This window comes from Osmia bicornis, chromosome 11 (assembly GCF_907164935.1).
Source record: "Osmia bicornis bicornis chromosome 11, iOsmBic2.1, whole genome shotgun sequence".
Lineage (NCBI taxonomy): Eukaryota > Metazoa > Arthropoda > Insecta > Hymenoptera > Megachilidae > Osmia > Osmia bicornis.
The window spans coordinates 9,913,382-9,937,191 of NC_060226.1; the positions used below are offsets into that span (position 1 = coordinate 9,913,382).

Below are 23,810 nucleotides of genomic sequence, written 5' to 3' on the forward strand. Positions count from 1 at the left end.
ACGTACGATTCAAAAAACGCGTCCTACTTCAAGTCCGTTTGCAAGTAGCGACTCGCCGTGTCCCTTTTCGGAAGAACGCTTCCGTTTCCAATAAAAAGCGTGATTGGCCGACTTGGAAACATACAGTACTTTGCCATCTATGTACATATGTATGTACCCGCGAAACCCTGCAAATCTAGAATTACATAATCTATGATTAATAAAAGTGGCGATGGCGTTTTATGGTCTGTGTTCCTTTGTGAACAAAAAGTGGCGTTTCTGTGGTATTTTTTATGGGAGGCCGGTTTATTAACGTAATCTTTCAGATTGATAATAAAAGAGTGCAAAGAAAGAAAAATAATATCAAACTCAGAGGAAAGAAAGGAAAACGTGAAAGTGGCGAGTATAAGAAATAGATGAGATCCCGCTTTCGTCGGCCGGCGAACATATTTATCTTTCATAGCAAATGTAATATTCTAACAAAAAAGTAGGAACAGTCCTATCAGAATAGCATATCTGATTGTATGTAATCAACTTTGGTATGTTTGTATTCTCGTTAAAGCGAGATTTTCAATCAATTTTCATGATCACATGACGTTCCCGCCGTAACCTTCCATATTCGTTGGTAAACACCGTATCGATATACAGGGTGTCCTTCAATTTCCTTTCAAATTTTGTCTATACGAAATATCATATATTATGCATTTTATTAACATTGCTTGATTTTCTCTACATATAAAATAATCATATATTTTTTTTATTCCAGCATGTCATTCGAAAAAAGAAAATAATGTCAGAAATGGAGAAAAAAGAAATTTGTACGATCGAGGATCACGATACGTACTCTAAAAATTTGGAGAAAACTAATATCATGGAAAGCAGTGGGTTCAGTGGTTACAGCGAGAGTCAGGATTTTCATCTTGTAGATATCGGTGACGAGGAATCCCTAGATAAGCCAGAAAATGAGAAGAACAGGAACGTGCTTCCTGTTTCTCTCGCTAACGTAGACACAACTTCGGACTTGACGGACACGTCGGTCAGTGTTCATCAGGATATTGAAAAAGATAACCTTGCCAAGGCAGAACGTGCAAAAGAAAATACAGAATTGCTCGAAGAGATAGAAGAAATTGAAAAAAATGAAAGAAAGGAAAAAAATAATGACAGCGGTGTTGTAACAAGCAAAAGCAAACAATCTGACGAGGAAGAAGAAGAAGAAGAAGAAGAAGAAGGAGTAATAGAATGTACACCGCCAGAAGCTTATTCATCGTCTAACAATAAGAAGCAAGTTGTTAGCAACGCGACAACAACAAATCTAAAACGCAAGGCCGAGTCATTCGATGAGCCACCGAAAAAGTTATTAAAAACAGAAGCTAAGGAAGATGTAGTAATTTCTAAGAAGAAAGAATCCGAGGACGAAGAAAGTTGTCATTCTTTTAAATCTGACGATTCTCATCAGGAATTTTCTAAAAGTTATTCCGAAAGAAATGTGATAATTGCCGAGACTCAAGATACAGGGGACGAGAATGCCGAGACTATGGTAGAAAAGATCAGCACGAACGAAGAAAAATCAACAAAAGAAAAGCGTTCTGAATTAGAAGTGAAAATTTTTGAAATTGATAAAAATGAAAATTTCAATGATGCATCAATATTGAACGAAGCTGTTGCGAACAAAGAAGCACACGGTCAACAGTTTTCTGATACAACGAATGCTGTGCAGCTGAAAGAGAACAGATCATCGGTGATGAAAGAAAATGATTCTACGTCTTCTACGTCCCCCCCTATTAAGATGGCAACAATCGAGAAAATGCAATCAGATTCGAATAATGCCAATAATACAGGTGGTATTAAGTTGATCGATACTTGTGTAAAAGATTCTAAAATGCGTATTGAGAAAGGAGCGGATAATAATAAAAATGGTATAGGTTTAGAAGAAAAAGGCAAAGAAATAGGAGAAACATCGGTGGTTTCCAATGAAATAACAAACGAATCTCATTCTAGTTTAAATTCAACAAATCTATGTAAATCAAGAAACAGCGTAGAACTGATATACGATCGAACCGCGGCCCATGAAATAATGAAAGCAAAACCCAAAGAAATAGTAGAAATCGACGAGGATGGAGAAAAGATTGTGCTAGATTCGTCTCAAGAAGATTCTGATTTAAAGATAGAGAAGAAAAATCTTTTGGATAATACAAAGTCTGACACGATATATAAAAGCTGTTACGAGAGTAAAAGCAGTAGCGAGTATAGTTTCAAATCGATCGAAAATACCAAAGAATCAGCGTCCTTCGAATCAACTAAATCTAACAAATTAATGAATGGAAGCAGCGAATCGAAAAGATGCGATACAGACAGTACGGCCAGTTTACAGTCGGATACGTTTAGCGACGGTCCGGTTATCCATGATAAACTAGTCGGTAGTAGTGTTTCTACGCCCGTGTGTAACGTAAATAAGCAAGTGAAACAAGCAGTTGTTCCTGTTCTATCCAAGGATACAAGCGATCATGCCGATTTACTATTAAGTGTAAGTGATAACGAACCTGATGTTTTTATAGTAGATGATAAAACTAAGTCTAATTTAACTCACAGTAATTCTATCGCAAAAGCTGTTGTTCAGGTGGAAAAAGAAATTGGTATATATGTAAGAATGAAATGCTTGTTACACGTCGACGAGGGTACAAAGGAATTTTTCAACAAAGAAATCACCGGTGTACAATGCGAAACTGTCGCTCCAGAAGCCACTGACCGGTTGACAATGATCAGACAAAAAAATAACGATACTTCAGCCTCGTTGGCAGATATTTCTGGAAATGACAATAAAGATGCATCTCCTGGATCGGTAAATAGTAACCCACAGTTGTATCAATTGAATCCTTCTAGACTGTCGTTCGCATCTACCATCAGTTCGTTAAGTTCTGCATCTAGCGGTGCATCATTGACGGCTAAGCTTGCGATAAGGGATAGTACACATTTCTCATTGCCAAAGGCACCATTGCCAAAGCATGCGAGAAAACAAATACAAGACATGCATTTATTGCACGATAAGCAAGCACTAGACGAAGCGTATGAACGGGTTAGCAAAGAATGGCAAAATAGTCACCTTCTTGCGACGACTATTTTAAATTTTGCTAATACGGAACTTTCCGGAATCGATACCACCTGCAATGTTAGTAACGAAAGAATAGACGATCAGTTACAAAAAATCAGATCCTCTACTCCTGAAGTAGCTAACCAGGAATTGGTGCAGGTAGAGCAGGTAAAGCAGGTACAGCAGGTGCAAATGCAAACTCCGAAAAGCACGAAAAAAAGTAAATCGGTGAAAAGGCAAAGAAGTAAAAGCCTAAAGTCATCAGCCGATGGTCATCATTCCGCGGGTGGAGGAGGACTTGTAAACCAAACGGAAAGCAATAATAATACACCGAGCAGAAAAAAGAATAAAATAGAACAACAGACGGATAGTGGTTTAACCGGTACTGTAGATGATTCAGCAAAATCTCTCTCACAAATGATAACGGACGAGTTAATTGGCAAAGAGGTATTTGCTAAATGGTCTGACAATAATTATTATCCTGGTACGGTTACTGATAAAGTAAAAACGAAATATAAAGTAAACTTTTATGATGGAAAAAATAAGATACTTATAGAAGACTTTGTTATAACGATACCAGCACTTTTAAAAGAGGGTTTGTCCGTTTACGCTACTACTAAAAACGACGATTACGGATCCTGCGGTATTATTGTCGATACCGATACTGTAAATAACCAAGTATATTACATCGTAGAGACGGACGAAGGGGAGAGATTAAAAGTTCAAGTTAAAAATATTTTCTTAACCAGCGATCAGGCTCAATTGTTAAAAGAGGAAATTTCTTCAGAAAATAAAAGTCTTCCATCGACGCCGAAACATTTAGGTCAAATAACGCTAGACAATATGGTTGATGGTAAGAGACGTTCGAAACGGATTGCCACTCCTGTATATCTAACGCCTAAAACTAATAAATTAATTCATACACCGAGTAAAAACGAATCGGAACCATCTGTTTCTGGTATATCTTCTTCATCCATTATGAATAAAAAAAATAAGAAAAGATCATCTGAAAGCAGCGATGCTGTTTCTAGCGATTCGAACCTTTCTCTGAAAGATGAAATGTTTTCTATCGGCATACAGCCTGAGATCATTGGAACTCCCTACGAGCAAACTGTAAAAGGACCACAGAATCGAATAAAAAGTATCAAATCAAGAAGTAATAAAAAGAAAGTCGAAGACGAGGAAACTATTGCGATATTTGGTCCAATTCCACGCACGGATTCGAATCTCTTCAAAGGCATGTCTTTCATTCTCACTTGTGCACCGGTAGAAACCATTGACCGTTTTCAAATCGATAACAAAGATTATGGTTCAGATCCGGGAACGGAAAACGAGGAAGACTGGGTAAAGAAACCTTTTATAAGGGATAGATTAACTACACAAATAGTAGCGGGTGGCGGAAAAGTTTACACGGACTTTAATGAAATACCACGAGAAGAGTACAAAAATACAAAATTAATAACAAACGTACCAAATAGTACGGCAAAAACTTTGTTGTGTCTCTCAGTTGGTATACCCGCTTATAATCATAATTGGATTATAAGATGTTGTCAAGAAGTAAGTATCGTACCTATCTACATCATCATTTTTATACTCTACTTTTTACTCTATGATATATCGTTTCTTCGTATAGGGAAAAATTGTAAATCCAGCCGAGGATGAATTACCCGCAGGATGGAGTTTAGATAAACAGTCGTACGTTGAAATGTTCCAAAGACCTAGTAACAAACCATTCACCCGGATTATTGTAATAATTCCGGTTATAGAATCTAATAAACAATTTGTTACATTTTGGCGGCAAATTTGTGAAAATGCAGGTGCTTGTGTCTTATTGGCGGATAAACCAGGTATGAGAAATCTTTTTATTGTTAAACCTTGTCTTATTCTCTCTCTCTCTTTACGTACAATCATTTGCAGATACAATGGAAAATTATATAGACGGTACAGTGATTCTTACAAACGGTTCGTGTCCGTCTTGGACAGTAGAGAAAGCTGCTGAATTACAAATTCCATTGCTTTCTGCAACGTGGATCGTTCAATGTTTGATAGAAGGACAATTATGTCGGTATGATTCGCAGCCACGTTATAAATATAATTATAAAAAAAACTAGGTACGCTTAACGATCGGAACTCTAATCGGTTACTCTAATTCTAGAGATCTAGAGGTGAGAATCAGCTTTTATACGTTCGAAAATTCTCTTATATTACCGAATGTTATTTCTATTTCTTTTTTTTTTCTTTTTTTTTCTTTTTTTTTTTTTTCTTCTTTTTTATTCTTTATCCAACAACAATTTTCTCTTCCTTCGAACATTTCAGAACGTTACTTTAATATTCGACGATTACAGAAACCCTCGCGAATCTTCTCACGATGTATGTATCATCATTAATTTCCTGATAAAACGTATATTTTATATATGTATAACAATATTGTGTTCTCTGTGAATAACTGGTGTAAAAAGATTTCTCCTTTAAGGTGATCAGTTATTATGAAAAAACGTAATGTTAGCGTTTTCTAAGATTTTTTATGAATAAAATTCTAAACGAAAAATCACTTTTATATATAAATAAACGAAGGAGAGAAAAGAAAAACAAAAAAACTGTAAATTTAAAAGATGATTCTTAATCGTAACGTACACAATTCGATATTTACTACTTATTCCATTTATATTTTAATCGATAGGAGGTTTATTAATACGAACCACAGTTAGTAGCATTAAATTTTGTCTGGTTATATTCTTTTTTTTTTTTTCATTTTGTTGTATCGTTATGCGAAAAGATGAAATGAGAATTTCTATCAACTCGTATTTACATTATCAATGTAAATAATTCGATGCATTATTTCTTTTATAACGCATTTAGTTGTACGAGAATTATTATATTTTTCTCTCTTTAAGATTTTGTTAATAACTATTGGTCTGTTGGTGAAAGCAATTACGCGAAAAACTTACATGTATGTATATCTCGATATGATAAATCTTTTTATTAACTTACAATTAGTTCCCTTTCAATAGAACATACATAGTAAATATTGATGTACTGTAAATCAAAGTTAACAATGGGTAGTATATCCTGTAAATATTTTTTTACTTGAAATTACAATAACGGATCATAAAAACTATTTACATTACATTTTTATATTCTAGATATACATACCCCCCATTACTAAAAGAAATTTATAAAATCTTTTATCGCCTATGCACATAGCGAATATAATATGTTCCGTAAAAAGAAAAAAGAAAAGAAAATAATAAATATCAAGCGAGTTGCCTATAAATACTTCAAATTAAGGTAGCATTAATGATTTTTAACAATGAAAGATACTAAAACCGTATCTTTACCGTGTTTACAACTTTTTCAGTAATTCGTTTACAGAATGATTCTCTGTTAGACCAAATATCAATAAAATGATAAAAATGTATGTGGAAAGTGCACATGTGCGAATGTCTGTGTATATAAGTAAATATATACATATACGATAAATTTTATTATGTAAGATGTAGTTATCATGTAAAATGTTTGGGGATAAAATACAGTGACATATTTTGGCAAAACTTTGTTCATTGTCGTTTAAAAACTAATAAGCATACAAGGTTTATAGTAGCATTTCGAATAATGTACAACATTCTTTGAGTGTATGTACAAAACGTTTAATAAAATAATATATATATACGATTTTTATTTTAAGGATTATACCAATCAAGAAACAATAGAGAAAACGACATTACTAAAAGGAAAAAGAGAATCCACACTCTAAGTCCTGCATTCCTTTGAATCGCTTGTCTAATTTGTTCATTAGCTTCCTTCACGTTCTCCGTCGACCCGACAACTGTTGTCGTCAAACGGTCCAAGTCCTTATCCTGATCTAATACCTTTTCTGTGAATATCTCCTGAAGTTCTGCTATATGCACAACCTTGGTTTCGATTTGTTTAACTTCTTCCGTGAGCATGTTAAGTTCGTTGTACAACTGTTCATTTTCTGCTTCAAACAGTTGTATATCATCGGCTGATATCTCCTCCTCTTCGTACATTAACGCGTTTACATCACCATTTATTTCCTGTATTTTCATCGGGCTAGAATTATTCGAACTAATCTTGTTCTCTTTATCTTCTGTTGTTGTTTCGCTTGTATTCGACTCGGCGGCGGCGGCGGCTCTTTTCGCTTCGAGTTCCAACTGTCTCACAGATTTTGAATTTAATTCCAACTTGGCAATTTTTCTTATCTCCATTGCTCTTTTTACCCTCATTGCTTTTTGTTCGGAATAAATTTTGCAAACATTCTTCAAATAATCTTCTATTAACAGCAACATAATTTCTCTATGCTCCAAATTTTGTGGAGAAACTTCGCAGCCTGCAATTTCTCTTCTCAATTCCTTGATCAACTGAGAACAAGTACTCATTATTTTTTGTGCACCTACATCGATCTGATCACGGTCCACATCAGTCATACTTGGTACATTTGGCAAATAATTTGAAAAGTTTAAGTATGCTTTGCGATTCTCTATTAAGAATTCACGTAACTTTGATATTTGTGCAACTACACCTTGAGCTTTTACAAAGAATGCGCTCTTGCTTCTTACTTTCTTCAGATTTCTTATACTATTGATAGTTCCAAGATCTCTATTACGAAGACTAACTGTCTTCACGCTGGCTTTAAATAATGAACTGACATCCATTGTTAATTCTTCTTGTAATCACCTTTCTTATGGAATGTTCGATAAAAATAAATATCTTATTTTACGTGTATCGATACACCTTATGGTTTATCAGTCATCAAACGCATCGCATTCTCTGATCAAATCAATATGTATCTTTATTATAAATCATATAATGTAACGCTTTGTCAAATTAAAATAAAGAAAGTGGTCATTTTAACCAAATCTTTCATTTTAACTTTATATTTGCTAGGTGATGTTTAATAACACAGCAAGTAACCTAAAAACACAAAATGATTGTATATACATAAAATATGCTAAATTATTTATATATATACATACATATATGTATGTATAACTTTAGTAAATCAAAAGAGTTCACCATTGATAAAGCAGAAAATATAAGTACAACAATATTAATTCTTACAATTGTCTTATTTGAGTCAGCACATGATTGGAAATGTGATGAGAGAAATAAACTATCTTTCTATAAACGTAAATATGTCACTTTTGAAAGAATACAGTTTGTATTTCATTCTTAGAAACATTTTCTCTATAAAATTTAATCATTTGTAAATACATATCTGTAATATATATACGTAATACGTATTTACATATATACATAAATATATATACGTATATACATACACGTCTCACTGTGTGTGAAATTGTTAATAATTTGCACTTTTTTTTTCTCTTTTATTAAAAGGTAATATATGAAATGAAAATAAATATTAGTAAAATGTGTAGTAATATGTTAAAGAATTCTATTTTTGTAATAAGGAATCACATTTAAATTAAAGATATACGTTTTCTAAATTGACAAATTAAAAGAGATCATCGAATTTTGAAAAGTAGAATCAAATAATGTTCATCAACAACGTAAATAGTCGGTACTGCAGAGTATCATTTTTGAAAACCGGAACACGTAACCAAATGGAATACTGCTATCGAAATGACAAGATGGCACGTCAGCAGCAAGCAGACGTTGACGAACTTTTTGACGTGAAAAATCACTTTTATATTGGCAATTATCAACAATGTATCAACGAAGCGCAAAAAATCAAGGTTTGTCTCTTTAAAATCCATTTTATACTAACGTTACTTTCATTCTGATCGTTTATAAAAATGATTTTTTTTTCTACACCATCGAAACGAACAGTTTGTCTAGCTATTCATTGTTCATTTTTTTATTTATCTACATATGTTAGAATTAATTTGTATTATTTGACACCGTTTTCTTTCACTATCATAGTCATCTTCGCCGGAGGTGGCAATGGAGCGAGATGTATTTCTTTACCGTGCTTACATAGCACAGCGGAAATTTCGTGTTGTCTTAGATGAGATTAATAACTCATCACCCCCGGATTTGCAACCGCTTAAAATGTTGGCTGATTACTTTGCAAATCCCAGCCGTAGAGAGGCAATAGTCACAGAGCTACAAGAAGCGACGAACCGTGCTAATTACGATAATCATAACTTCTTGATCGTTGCTGCAACCATTTACTATCATGAGAAAAATTTAGAAGCAGCTCTTAGGATACTTCGCAATGTTGATCATTTAGAATGTTTAGCCTTAACGTTGCAAATCTATTTAAAGATGGATCGATTAGATCTTGCGAAAAAAGAATTGAAAACAATGCAGGAGAAAGATGACGACGCCACGTTAACTCAGTTAGCACAAGCATGGTTGAACATAAGCAGCGGTGGTGATAAGCTACAAGATGCTTACTATATATTTCAGGTATACAACGATCTTTCTGTCGTATCGAATGTATGAATTAGGTATCAACTTACATTAAAATAATGTTGTTCTAGGAAATGATAGATAAACATTCCAGTACAAGTATGTTGTTGAACGGACAAGCTACTTGTTTCATTGGACAGGCTAAATACGAAGAAGCTGAAACAGCCTTACAGGAATCTCTGGACAAAGATAGTAATAATCCTGACACTTTAATCAACATGATTGTTCTTTCACAACACATGGGAAAACCTCCCGAAGTCGCTAATCGTTATCTGAGTCAATTGAAAGATTCCCATTTGGAGCATCCATTTGTCAAAGAGTATTTACAAAAAGAAATAGAGTTTCAGAGGCTCAGAAAGCAATATTCTTCGTCCGCCTAAATGTATTGAATCTTATAGCATTTTATGGATTAAATTAAACATGAGTATTAAGAGTAATGTAACAATACTAATTCTAGATACCAAGTGCTGTAAGATTAGAATGTTTTTGCAGGGTATAGTGCACTATACTATACGAATTCATGTTCTTTGTTATTCTTCATGGAAGAATATTTCTTTTAATACGTTTTTTGTTTAGTGATTTTATACAAAGTAAAGAAAGAAAGAAACCATTTCACTTTTACATAAAATTTCTACAATATTTATGATTGGCGAATAAAATGATAGACAAGTAAAAGTATTTACAATTTTTACACGTATAATTAAGGTATACAATAATACAATATTCTACCGATAAATTACTTACCTTATCTACAATCTTAATAAAGTATTTAGAATACATAATTACAAAACAAATAACAATGGCTGCCATTTTATAATACAATTATAAATCACTGCGAAGAAAAGAAATACCAAAACATTTCGTTTTGCATGCATTTTAACATACATGACATTGATGTATGTATTATTTAATAAAGTTTCATCTCATATATCACTGAAAAAAAAGGAATTTTTATACATTAGTAGATTGACAGTGCCACACAATTTACAGTGATTTACAAAAATGTTATTTAATCGTTGAGCAGACCTCCTAAACTCCCGGGGTGAGTGTGACCAAATAAGTAGGCAAGCTTAGACTTTCGCGATATTTATTTACCTCGCTACGATTGCGATATGCGCGCGTGCCATGTTGTGCCATGTGTGGCCATGTGCGACTGCCGCTCCCTTTGTCGTGGCGGGAATGCCGGAACTGTCCCACTCCTCTAGAGTGGGGAGCGCGTATGGTGGGGATAACGCAGGGACCGCACTGATTGAACTACTAACGCCATCTATACGAAAACGGCGGAAACTACTCGCCGAATGGTTTCCGCGATTTACCGATAGATGGCGCAGGTGGCTGTCGAGTAGTGTCGGTAAATCGTCGAGTAGTTTACGTCTTCTTTGTATAGATGGCGCAGCGATCGAATTTTGCTCTGCTTTTATGAACAATATTAATTTTATCAAATCTTTGATTATTTTGTGTTTTTTATATTGTATTTTTATGCTCCGCTTCGCTCGAAGATTTCTTTGGGATTCTCAAATTCACAATAATAGAATTTAACGGGTCTGCCATTGAGGTGTTAAGCAATTCTTTTCTTTTTTTTTTTTTTCCATTTCGCCACTCCTTTGGTAAGTCCCAATTTTTCTCGCGTTTCGCATTTCGCCATCTAACGTGATATTTCGTAAATATCTAGTGTCAAGCCGAGAAACGTCTATTACATGGAAGAATTCGAAAATTTAAATGAGTAAGTTTAGTTAGTCAGAATGCGTTAAAAGTGACAAGATCGCGCAAATCTCAAGGACGTGATTATCGTAAAAATACAATTAATTTATCGAAAATCGTGAGCCGTTTACTAGATTCCGGCGGGAGTTACAACGACGTTGAAGCAATTTTATAAACGTTATCGTTCTCGAGTAATAATTCGAAAGCAATCAGAGAAATAAATTTCAGATTTTTTTCTTTGGAAAATATTAGATTGAATGCGGATCTTGACAACATGGCGATAAGAAATGGGTACATAATTGCTTACTGCTAAACTGTTACAATGACAATGAATCCGGTATTACTTTCTTCTACTGTCATGTTTTTCCTTTTTATTACTCTGTCGTTCTTGTTGGTTAGAAATTCGTATATATGTATCTCAAGTTCTTTATTAAGTATTGTTTTGGTTTTGAATATTATGCGACAGGTAGTTTTTTTTGTACATGTTACATTTTGAATATATCTGATTGATATTCTACTGATATTTATAATCGTGATTGTAATAAGCGATCTATGAGTTAGAAATAATTGTTAAGTATATGGTATATTATTTTGATGCTGATTTAACATAACCTAACATATATAAAATTCTTATATGTATATATATTATATTATAAAATTGTACAATATATTACATTGATTCGTATCATAACATGAAACCTTTATATGTTTTCAGGAATATAGTTTGCAAATCATAAACTTGTATAGCACTAAAAATTTGGAAAACAGAAACTATCAACGTTGAAACGCTACAGTTACCGAGCACAAGTACTACTTACCGTTGGGATTACACGATAATAATATACATATATATTCGCAGAAACAAGTTTACAATTTGAATGGAATACTTTAATGTTATGGAGAAATGAGATACATTAAAAAACAAGATACATGGTTCATATTTAGTTCTAATGAAATTATCAAATTACATATATGTTATTATTTAATAAGCAATTGGTATCAATATCTTTAGAGTTAACATCAATTAAGTAGATTCGATAAATTATATCCTTCCTTATTGTTTACAAATATTTATAAACATAAACTTTCATTGAAACAAGATAATAAATAAGGGGAAAAGATTTGAATAAGTTAATAGTAGACATAAAATTATCCTTGAATGAACTTTACTTTGGAATCTAAATTTAGTATACGTTGTTGTAAATAGTATTTGATATACTGGATGAATTATATATTATAATAATTATACTGTTAAAAAATTATAAAGTTTCATGTAGAATTAAGTAGTACTTTGTTTTGTAGTACTTTATACATTATTTTTGACTATGTATCACACTATGTATCCACCACAAATAATGGTGCAGATAATGGGAGGTCAACAGGCAAATGGACAGTGTCCACCGGTTCAAGCACACGCAATGCACAATCACGGTGCAGGAGCATTTCTTCAATCTGAATATGTAAAGTATCGTTCAGATAGTAGCTGTGCACAGAATAGACATCAGATGATACAGGTATATTATTGTGTTTATAAGCAGTTGGTCGTTTTCAAGGAATCTTTTCGAATACAAGTAGTATTTTTGCAGACAGGATCTTATCCACTGGAGTTACTGCAATTGATGGGTGTTGAAATACCTTCTCTAAGACGTATAGAATACATGCAATCACCGAACGGAGTGTCTTCTGGACAGTGGCAAAGACGGGTGAATACATCAAATAATACACCTATTATACCCTCTCCGCATCTTACTTTTAGGCCAAACAGTAATGGTTTAGTAAAAAAATCAAATTGGTATAACAAAGTCAGTAAAAGAAATTCATTTAGAGAATCATTTGCAAAGAACGAAAGGTACGGCAGTGATAGCGGTTTCAGTTCTCGATCTCCAACACCGAACAAGCATTACATTGATAGTAGTCAAACAGAAAGTTCAGACGAACGAGATTCTGTAATTTCTTCGGTTGAACAAAGTATCAAGTAAGTATTTCATTGAAATTCAGGACGAAGCTTTGTACGGGATTACATAATTGTTTAATATTTAAAATTATAAAACATTATTCTGTTGCAGAAAGTCGCATAAAATGCATTCAAACAATATTGCAAACAACAGAATAATGCAGTACGGTATATTTTCAAATACTTCCTCGAATCATTATTATCAAAATCAAAAACCTGTTAATTATTATCCTGCTGCAATGCCAACATCTAGAATTCAAGTACAAACTTATCAGAATAAAAGAAGATATCATTCAGGTATATTTACATTGATTTTATATATATATATATATATATATATATATGTGTGTGTGTATATGTATTTTATTCAGAAATAAATGATACCTTTAGGAAGAAATAGTCCACCTCCTCAAAGATTGCAAAGGAACAGAAAGTATATGGGGTTATTATCACCAACTTATAATACGTTTCCTAGGTATGGAATTGCTCCAGATCGATTCCTTGCTAGGTCACATTTAGTTGAAGTAACTCACGCCCCGGACGAGTTGATTAATGGATCTATTTGGGATAATTTGTCAAAAGATGTTTGGTCAAAATTTATGCTCAATCAACAAACTGAAACCATATATAGAAATAAAATGATGCTTTGGAGATATCTTTATGTATACATTAAGGTATAATTTATGATATTCATTATATTATGTATGTACATATGTATCAATGAAAATGTCACTTTTATTTACTATATACAATATTTTCAGACTGCATTTCCAAAATATGGTTTGTTTTTGGTTGGATCTACGATGAATGGTTTTGGGTCAGATAACAGTGATGTTGACATGTGTCTTTTAGTGAGACATACAGAAATGGATCAAAGGAACGAAGCCATTGGCCATTTAGAGCAAATATTAAAGTGTCTTAAGAGATGTGGTATGTTATTGCCAGTTTCAAAATTAAATTAGCGTAGTTTCTGTTATTTCATCAAGATATTTTTATTGTAATAGATTTTATAGAACAGCTGGAACTTATACAGGCAAAAGTACCAATTCTCAAGTTCCATGATTCTATACAAAATTTGGAAGTTGATTTAAACTGTAACAATGCTGTTGGTATTCGAAATACTCATTTACTCTATTGTTATTCTCGAAGTAAGAAAGAATATACCATACAAAAAGTATGTAAAAAAGAAAAGTTTATAAGCGCTTTAACTAATAGAAATGTTTTTAAATAATTTTGTAGTTGACTGGAGAGTGAGACCATTAGTAGTGGTGGTTAAACTTTGGGCTCAGTCCCAGGATATCAACGATGCGAAAAACATGACAATATCTAGCTATTCTTTAGTTCTTATGGTTATCCATTTTTTGCAGTGTACGTATATGTATATTCTATATTCTATATTCTATATCTATGCGTAGATATGTTAGGTATTTATCTGTTTATTTATTTTAGGTGGTGTTAATCCACCAGTTCTACCTTGCCTACATACTCTTTACGAGGGTAAATTTTCACCGCATACAGATATTCACTGTATAGATATTCAAGAAGAATTGGACATTCCAGCCACTGTACTTCGGCCAAAGAATAGACAATCATTAGGGGAACTTTTTGTTGAATTTTTTCGATATTACGTGATGTTTGAGTGAGTGAAAGAGAAACATATCATAAATATCATAAATATTATAATTTACTTGAACGAATCCCGTAACACTAATTATTATAAATCTATAAAATTTAATTATAATAGTTTCAATCAATTCGCAATATCGATACGTTTGGCTAATAAGATACCGATAGAAGAATGCCGAAGGGCACGATCTTATAAAAATGATCCGCATCAGTGGAAATATTTATGTATCGAAGGTGAGTGTACGATACTTGAAGAATCAATGAAAAGATAATATTTTATAATCGATATTTATATTAATTTTTTACGTGTGAACAGAACCATTTGACCTTACCAACACTGCTAGATCAGTTTACGACCCGGATGTTTTTGCAAGAATCAAACAGGTATTTGATTGTACGTATCAAAACTTGAAGAAACATCATGACTTATCCAGGATATTTGTCAAGATGAATTCATCGTCATCCTATATCGTGACGTAATCACGTTCACAGTTGGCTAGTATAGAAATACTCATTTATCTAGTATAATTTTTATACTTGAATACGGTTTATTTTTGCAATTGGCCTCAGCTTATAGAATTGGAGGCAATTCGACTGATACCACCTATACTGTATGAAGGATGATAGAAAGTACAATGAGGTAATAATATTCTACGCTTACCTTGAGCTACCACGCTCGTGTATTGTGATAATAGCCGGCGCTTCCATGCAATGGCTCACCTGTTGCGTTTAAAAGATCGAGTTTTTCCTCTCGTCTTGTTTCGTTTCTGTTTTATTTCTCTAATTTTTTTTTCTCTATTTTTTCTTTTCTTTTCTTTTCTTTTCTTTTCTCAATATGTAGAGTCGCTTATTACATGAATTTAAATCTATACTATCAAAAAGATTCTTAGCTTTTCACTATAAACGAAATAATAACATTTGTAATTAAAAACGTAGAGGAAAAAGCATTAGATTCAAATTGAAAGTTTGATAATATTAATCGCACACATACGACACTGTTTTTCTGCATATATTAATAATCACCTTGTGAATTTCTTCAGTTCCATTTTGTTACGTATTCGAATATATGAAATGTGGTGCCTTACTATTATTTAATTGTTACAAAGTCTCTCGTTAAATATAATGAGTCGCCGAAATTTCAACTTGCGACAATTACGATGCTGATTAATATCGGCTCGATATATGTTTAAACAACTACGTCTAAAATTCGAAAACGACATCGAACTTTCTTTCAAATTTCAAATATTCATGTACAAAAAAAGGTACTTACTATTAATTAAGAACTATCGCGAATAAACCTGTGCTTAAAAAAAGAAAGAAGAAAAAAAAGTACAAGAAAAAGATATCTCATCGAGATAATGAAAAACGAAAAAAAAAAAAGATTAAAAAGAAAAAGGTAAAAATTGTTTTAAGAGAGAGAGAGAGAGAGAGAGAGAGAGAGAGAGAGAGAGAGAAAAAGAGTATGAAAATGTTAAAAATATGTTAATATTATTGATAGTAACAACAGAGGTTCATTCAAATTAATTTATACAATCAATTAAACGCTACTAAAAGATATTTCTAAAATCATCAAGTTTCATTTAATTGTATCATGATTGTCAAAATAAGAAATTATTTTTGTCTTTCACGAACAGATTTCCGTAAAACAAACGGTCTACTCGGAACGTATCTTGAAAGAAAAGTAGACTAAACTGTGCAATTGGTTACATAACTAAATTTACAATAATAATTTGTTAAGGTAGTCATTCGATTGGCTAAAGTTCCTACTTTGATTAAACATCATGATTCCATTTTCTAATACTAATTTGACTAGTCCTTTCATTGCCAAAAATATAAAATGTAATTTAAAGTATAACATATAAAAAACAGAGGGCTGTGTGTTAACAGTATAAAAATTGTTAGGTATTAATATTCAACCCTCAGGACTGTGTAATCAAAAAGCGAACATATTCGTAGAACAGATTGATGCTTTCTTGAAAATTATTCCCATAAATATATCTTTTGTACGTATAAATAACTTAATCCTGAACAGGTTTAATGTATTTTTCTAATTAATTATTTACTTATTTTTGTAACGAATACTTATAAAAGAATTAAATGTTGAAAATCTTCCTTTGCTCAAAACTAGAAAAATCCATGATCTTCCTATTCTTCTTTTTGTCAACTGTATGTACACAAAATTTGAAGATAATAATATTTGAACTTTTATAATTTTGATTTTGTAGTTGAATAAAAAATATTTACATACATATGTATATACGTGATCCACGATTTTATAACTATATTTATAATATAGAATAGAAATAAAATAGGTAATTTTTTCAAATTAAGTTTATTTGTTCCGTAAGATTTCACAATGAATTTCCATAATATATTCTGCAGTTAGCGGTGCGCTGTTGGTCGGAAAGAAGAAAAGAAAACAATTTCAAGTCGTGCACTTAATGTTGCTCTTTTTCTTTTTTTTTTAAATTCTCAATTTTTACCGTGGCTTGGTGAAATTAATTTTGTTACCGCGAGAAGTCAGGACCAAACGAAAAAAAAAAAGAATCAAGTCGCAAGGGGTGTACGAGGGGAAAAAAGGAACAAAAAAAGAAAAAAGAAATGCAAGCATAGAAATTAAATGTTACATATAATGATACTTTGGATAGTACATTACTTAATTATTGACTATTCGATATTTAAAATTCAAATAATTTCTACAAATTTTCAAACTGAATCGGTTACATCCCCAAAATACACGGAACATTATCTCTATCTTTTCAATAAATCCATTTCTTTGTTTACAATTCATATTTAGAAAGAAGAAAAAAAAAATATACAAATAACGAATGAAATTTGTTTTCACTCTTGCGACTTCGTCGACCCCTGCGATGAGAAAAAATATATACAATATATATATATATATGTATATACCACTTTAACCAGGAAAAAAAGAAACCAAACTAATTAACATGATTTGTATTGATAGGAATTCGTTATCGGTTAGCATTATGTCAACATCACGTCAAGCCTGAGATAGGATTCCTCTGTTTTGATCTCGTATTGGCGACAAATTGGCACGGTGATACTTTTGACCGATTTATCGTTCCGTTGTTAAACAATACTCGTTAATTTAAATTATCCTTGTCGCCCCGTTCTTCCGGTACGTGCCTCCGTACATTTATTTCATTCTTCAGGATTCCATAAATTCTCTCTATAGGCTCTATAGGCATGTATTCGTCTTTTCCCTTTTCTTTTTTCGACATCGCTGTTCTCACACCCTTAAGGGAAATTGAAAAGACACGTAACGCGTATCATAGCCAATTCAATGCGTGTTGTTTCCCTGTCAATTTCTTTGTTTCAAGTTATCGTATCTCCTTAGAGAGGATTTTCCAAATATCCATACGAGATTGTTTGTAAAATATGCGTTGCCATCTAGAAATTCATCCAGTTGTATCGTTAGAAAAACACTTTTAATTGGCAAACAATATATACTTGTTGACCTCTGATTTGTGTGACGAAGCGTTACATGTCCCGTATCTTCCTTACCTTTTATTATTATTATCATCTTTTTTTCTTTTCTTTTTTTTTTTGTGTTTTTCATATTTTGACATTTTTTTGTGTAATTCTAGTGTCACTCGATCCCCGCGATAAAACGGTCCGTTCACGGTAAGCGCGTGTCACGGTGAGTTGGTTAAGGTAGTGATTGTGTCGTCTCCGCTTTGTCCTATCCCTTTTTAGTATTATTAACCATTTCCTTTCTCGTCTAGAACACGGTGAAATGGCGACAAACTTCCATTTTTTTTGGTAGCTTTATTTTTATCCCTTTTTTTTCTTTTCTGTTTGTTCTTGTTCTTGTTCTTGTTGTTGTTCTTGTTCTTGTTGTTGTTGTTTAAAAACCCTCTTTAACGCCGACGACTGCGTGCATATTACCGTACTCGATCGCCGAGCCGTTTTACCGTTTTGCGCAGTTAGTGATTTGTGGTTGTTGGTCGAAGAAGAATTGGTCGAACGAGCCTTCAGTCGCTCCCGCGACGCTGCATAGCAATTGCGTTGCTCAGCCGTACGGTCTCGGCTCAGTATGGCTGGGAGAATTGTCCCCCGGCTTGTGACTGTCCAGATTGATAAAAACCACTTCGATCACCTTGATAAGTTGAATCTTGCGACAATAGACCGTCCATTTGCGATTGGAATTCGCCGACGGCAAACGAATCCTGTGAAAGTTCCGCTTGACTCAATCCAGGCTGAGAAAGACTAAAGCCTGGCTGTGACATACCCTGTGTCGTACCCTGGGTCAACGGTAAACCTGGCTGACTGTACGGTTGGGTATTCTGTTCGGTTTGACTCAACTTGCCCATTCGCGGGCCTTGTTTATTCTTCGACAAAGCGGTTCCACGACGATTACGTTGATTCTGTCTGGCCTGTAACGCTTGTTGATGTTGATTATAGAAACGCGGCGGCACGTGCGCCATGTTCATAAACATTCCAACTGGAACTGGTACGTTGTTCATCGCTGCCTGAGCTCTCTCTGGACTAATGTAACTAATCGTATCGTGTGTTCTGCTGAATATGTCCAAAGGTACGTTCCTCTGATAATACGGATTGTGATTCTGTTGACCGTTCACTTGGCTACCCGAACGATCGTATACGGATCCTGGAATAAGAGCTTCTCTCGCATCGTACATCGAGGTGGACATGAAATGCGAGCCTGGATTAGCGGTATTCACCAATTTCTTTGGCTTGGCAAATTGAATCATTGATTCTTTAAGATTATTCAAAGGCCCTTCGACCAGTACCTTTTGTTCTTTGTAGAAACTCAATAAATGATTCCAGAGCGGCTGCTTGGACAACACCTTTGGATTCCCTACGATTATTATGCCGTATTTTGCACGGGTCAAGGCAACGTTTAATCTTCTCGGATCGTTCAGGAATCCGATACCTTGATGTTCGTTCGATCGAACACAGGACATGATTATTATATCTTTTTCCCTCCCTTGAAACGCGTCTACGCTGGCGACCTCGATTTCTTGATACAATTTCGAATGCAACGAGCCTTGGTACTGCATGTACTGAACCAAATAGGCCCTCTGTCCCTCGTACGGAGTTATCACTCCGATTTGTTCAGGTTTTACTCCGCAACGCAAGAACCGGGTCGCTATCTTTTCAACGTTAGACGCTTCTGTACGATTCAAGTAGGACGTGCCACTTCCAGCGATTTCTTCTTGTCCTTGGGTAACATAAAAGAACATGGGTTTGTCGGGTGCTGGCCAAGGGAAATCGATCTTTAACAGTTTTCTTTCGTCCGCGCATACACCATTTTGTAAGGAACCCTCGTAGAAGAAGTTTGATGGGAAACGCGAGAGGTCCGGATGCATACGATACTGTACCTCCAAACGGAACGGTCTGATTCCAAGTACGACTAATCTCTCGAAAAGAGATTGAGATAAACCTGCTCTGGCTGCCTTCTTGCACATAACAACAGGTCCTAATTGACAATGATCACCAACCAGAATTAATTGCTTAGCACCGAGTACAACTGGTACCATGCACTCGGGTTCGGTTGCTTGCATACTTTCGTCGATAAGAATAGAATGGAATTTCAGTCTGTGCAACCTTGGATCACCGGCACCGACGCAAGTACAACAAATCACATCGGCTGCCTCCAACAATTCTTTCTCTGCCGCTTTCTTCAAAAGTCTATAACGTTTCTCGTCGACGCTCGATAATTCTCCGGTTTCGTCCTTCAACTGCTGTAACTTTTGCAACTCCGTGTTTGTTTCCATATTTTTTATTTGATTGTGAAGAGCAAGAAAGCTGACCGGTGAATCGATCGCTTCTCGGGATTTCGCGCAAAGTCGTACAACTTTTAGATTAGACTTGTGTATTTTCTCGGTCAACTGATCGACGGCCGTGTTCGAAGGAGCGCATACCAACACAGGACCGCCGTTCTGTTTGACCAGTTGATAAACTATCGTAGCGCTGGTCACAGTTTTTCCCGTGCCAGGTGGTCCTTGAATTAGAGACAAAGGTCTTTGTACGGCGTGTTTCACAGCGTATACTTGAGAACGATTCAAATCCGGTAAATTAGGAGCACTGAAATGCTTCGGAAGGTGACATCGAAACAGGACTTCTTCCACTTCGTGTCCTAACAACCTATGGTATATGTAACCAGATACGGAGGTGTCGTCCACGGCAAATTTTCGCAATGCTAATTGCATGCTACGATTGAAAAAGATGATGATGATGATCACAATAATAATAATAATAATTCATAATTCATAATTCATAATTAATAATTAATAATAATAATGATGATGATGATGATGACGATGGTGATGATTGCGTGTTACTTACCGATCAAAACTTGTACTTTTCCAAATAAAATCAACAACAAAGTTACTGACACACTCTGTAGGAGCTCCAGAATTATTCTTCAACTCGATACCGACTTCTTCTCCGTAATTATCAGGAATCTTTATCACGTGTCCAATTCCTGACCAAGGTTTGTGAAGCTCGCCCAAATAGCGAAGTCTTAATTCATCTCCGTGCATCAATTTCATGTCTCCGTCGGTTTTCGCTAACATGAAATAGGCAATGGTCTTTTTATTCAATCCAACGTCCCAACGAACTTCGATGTTTTCTTGAGTTTGAGATTCCTTTAGACGTTTGTCGTAATCGGCTTCTAATTTAACAAGTGGACCAAATATGTTTTGATACTGGTAACCATCCTCGTACCGCAACAAAACTTGTTGCGGTTCTTCGTCCACTCCAGGTTTCTCGAGGTCTTGAAATGTCGCGTCGACGTTATCACGCCACAATTCTTCCAATTTATTTATCTGTTGGGCAGAAATCTGTCGAGCTCGCAACTGTTCTTGTTCGGATGGAATTTTCACTAACCATGCCAAAAAGCTACGGTCTTCGATCAACGGTTTCCACTGTTCTTGATCCCTAGAAGATAAAAACGGGGCTTGAAAAATAATAATAACGAATTTCTTTTCTAGAAAGAATGATCAATTACCAGTTCATGTCCTTCAAGGAACTTTGAGCCGCGCATGGTTGACGACAAAGTAACACTACAACAGAATCTGCTTTCGCAGGGATGAAACCGAGGACGAAAACATTCCGGACAGCGCAGGAATAACATTCGAGAACAGTTTCTCCCAAAGGGCCGTCTCTGTAATATAAATACGTTACGACGTGTAAAGATAACGAAAGAAACGGGCATAAAGCAACATAGTATCTGGAGAGATACTACAAGTTACGATACCTGTGTAAAGTAACTTCCTTGTGCTTAGCTCGGACAAGGTGGTTGATGATGTGCGAACCAGATGTGTTTCCACGTCCGTTGCAGAACCATTTGCGACAGATATTGCACATGACAACGCAGGATGCTTCATGAATTCCACAGTATTTGCAGGCATGTTCTGGCAAATCACGATTATAGTAAGCTTCCTCTTCTTCCTCCTCGAACTGTAATTCGGCTAGACTTTGCGCTGCCCCGGAAATTTTCAACTCGAGAGACGAACTGCCGCTTGTTCCGTTAACCTAAATAAAAAGAAAATAAAATCACCTTGCACAACAATGCGAAACAACGTATTTTTTACAGTCACGTAAAATTCAGCTAACCTCTTATAAATAAGAAACTAGTAATTACGTTTATAAAAATAGATCGGTGATCCCAGAATCACGTGGGAAAGTTATATCGCATATGATCGGGTACATGTATGTAGAGATAATCGGATAGGGAGGAAAAAAAACAAGGGTGATGAAACGAAAGGAAGGCGTGGACACGTAAAGAAGCACGATGCGTGCATCGAAATTAATAGAAGTAGCATAAACGGCGGGAGGTTAGGGTCTAGTTATCCGCGTGACTGGAAAAATTCTCGGCAACGAAGAAACGCGGATAAAGAATGATGAAAATAGGTTAGAGGCCGATCATTCTGAACATATGACGAGCCAAAAAAACCAACCTGTACGGGCTGGTTAGGTTGACTTTGAGCAGTATCGTGTTGCGAAGCTTGCGTTTGACTCGGCGAAGGTAACGTAAAATCTGTAAAGTCAAACTCGCTGCCCTGAGTGTCCGCACCGATTAGATCCGCTTCCTCCGTGTCGAGAAACGTGAGGGTCTGACTGCTGGGTCCGTATGCATCGACGCTCATCGTGTATAATATTCGACGTCCGTTTCCTACCCTGTAAAGAGATATTGCCTGCCTTCCGTCACGTAAAATCCACCAAACAGCACTCCTCTCTGTTAAAACGTTCCACCACTAATGCACTAATGCTCCAAGCAGATTTATCGTTAACAAACGACAGACAAACGAACCAGCGTGTTGAGTGAACTAAACACTTGGACGAAAGAGGCCAGAAAATCCTACGCCATACTTCGTTTCGCGCAAGTCTCGCGCCCACCAACACCGCGACACGAGCAGACACGAGTACACAACTAACTTTTCTTCTTGCGCTGGCCGCGTGTTACGTCATCAGCTGATTTCCAACTCCGTTAACAAATCACCAACGAAGATCGCCAATTTCGTTGGTTTTTCATTCGAAACTTTCTTCGATTACTTTCTTCCCGAGCGCATTTTTCTCAATTTTCCTGCCGATTCGATTCCTCTTGAAATCTTTATCGGTTAAACATCTGATAAGCGATAGATTGTGACGCATTCCGGCAGATGACGACACAACAAACTATTGCTAGTTATATAGAAATGACAGAAATGACAGAAATGACAGAAATGACAGCAGAAATCTTGGCGGAAAGAGACATTTTCTTTATTCTTATTATATTTCTACGTCTTTCAATTGTTTACACAATCACGATCTCGCACGATTAGTTAGATAAAGAAATTTAGTAAATTTATTTAGTAAAAAATGGCGCGCCTTAGATGGCGCTTTCGAATATCGTCCAATCAGAGAGCTCTTCTATCCGATTCAAACTATGATAAATTACCTACATGATTTTCTTTTCTTATAATTCATAGCTAATGACACAAGTTCACCCGCCATTCAAACGTTCGATGGAATTGGAATGAATTCTCTACATTCTACATACCTAAATACACACTTGTGTATATTAGATCGGAA

General features: G+C 34.9%; 5 protein-coding genes across 16 annotated transcripts; 3 read left to right on the forward strand and 2 right to left on the reverse strand.

Moving 5' to 3' along the window:
* The first annotated feature begins 211 nt into the window (after positions 1 to 211).
* Positions 212 to 6,618, forward strand: LOC114879176 (RING finger protein PFF0165c-like). The gene is made up of 4 exons (XM_029193829.2): positions 212 to 518; positions 746 to 4,624; positions 4,701 to 4,914; positions 4,985 to 6,618. The coding sequence occupies exons 2-4, from the start codon at positions 770 to 772 to the stop codon at positions 5,176 to 5,178; spliced, it is 4,263 nt and encodes a 1,420-aa protein (XP_029049662.2). The 5' UTR covers positions 212 to 518; positions 746 to 769; the 3' UTR covers positions 5,179 to 6,618.
* On the reverse strand, positions 6,278 to 10,604 carry LOC114879180 (syntaxin-18). 5 transcript variants are annotated; one of them, XM_029193840.2, is made up of 3 exons: positions 10,493 to 10,604; positions 10,211 to 10,399; positions 6,278 to 7,999 (listed from the first exon to the last, which is right to left on the reverse strand). In XM_029193840.2, exon 3 carries the CDS (start codon positions 7,738 to 7,740, stop codon positions 6,748 to 6,750), a length of 993 nt encoding a protein of 330 aa, XP_029049673.1. In that variant the 5' UTR covers positions 7,741 to 7,999; positions 10,211 to 10,399; positions 10,493 to 10,604; the 3' UTR covers positions 6,278 to 6,747. The 5 variants fall into 5 exon arrangements, with proteins under 5 accessions (XP_029049673.1, XP_029049675.1, XP_046143811.1 ...); XM_029193842.2 differs by lacking the exons at positions 10,211 to 10,399; positions 10,493 to 10,604 and adding an exon at positions 9,517 to 9,537; XM_046287855.1 differs by lacking the exons at positions 10,211 to 10,399; positions 10,493 to 10,604 and adding an exon at positions 8,368 to 8,457.
* On the forward strand, positions 8,476 to 10,141 carry LOC114879178 (coatomer subunit epsilon). Its single transcript, XM_029193838.2, has 3 exons — positions 8,476 to 8,787; positions 8,975 to 9,463; positions 9,538 to 10,141. Exons 1-3 carry the CDS (start codon positions 8,587 to 8,589, stop codon positions 9,844 to 9,846), a joined length of 999 nt encoding a protein of 332 aa, XP_029049671.1. The 5' UTR covers positions 8,476 to 8,586; the 3' UTR covers positions 9,847 to 10,141.
* A 552-nt stretch (positions 10,605 to 11,156) lies between the features above and the next one.
* On the forward strand, positions 11,157 to 16,064 carry LOC114879177 (poly(A) RNA polymerase gld-2 homolog A-like). 8 transcript variants are annotated; one of them, XM_029193837.2, is made up of 12 exons: positions 11,199 to 11,458; positions 11,883 to 12,100; positions 12,532 to 12,681; positions 12,743 to 13,142; positions 13,234 to 13,418; positions 13,512 to 13,795; positions 13,883 to 14,051; positions 14,126 to 14,269; positions 14,361 to 14,489; positions 14,571 to 14,760; positions 14,866 to 14,981; positions 15,064 to 16,064. In XM_029193837.2, exons 4-12 carry the CDS (start codon positions 12,787 to 12,789, stop codon positions 15,225 to 15,227), a joined length of 1,737 nt encoding a protein of 578 aa, XP_029049670.1. In that variant the 5' UTR covers positions 11,199 to 11,458; positions 11,883 to 12,100; positions 12,532 to 12,681; positions 12,743 to 12,786; the 3' UTR covers positions 15,228 to 16,064. The 8 variants fall into 8 exon arrangements, with proteins under 8 accessions (XP_029049667.1, XP_029049670.1, XP_029049668.1 ...); XM_029193835.1 differs by having other exon boundaries at positions 12,754 to 13,142; XM_029193836.1 differs by having other exon boundaries at positions 11,883 to 11,974; positions 12,754 to 13,142.
* A 1,293-nt stretch (positions 16,065 to 17,357) lies between these two features.
* On the reverse strand, positions 17,358 to 23,417 carry LOC114879215 (regulator of nonsense transcripts 1). The gene is made up of 5 exons (XM_029193940.2): positions 22,697 to 23,417; positions 21,994 to 22,271; positions 21,745 to 21,900; positions 21,081 to 21,674; positions 17,358 to 20,945 (listed from the first exon to the last, which is right to left on the reverse strand). The coding sequence occupies exons 1-5, from the start codon at positions 22,883 to 22,885 to the stop codon at positions 18,803 to 18,805; spliced, it is 3,360 nt and encodes a 1,119-aa protein (XP_029049773.1). The 5' UTR covers positions 22,886 to 23,417; the 3' UTR covers positions 17,358 to 18,802.
* Positions 23,418 to 23,810: the final 393 nt, after the last annotated feature.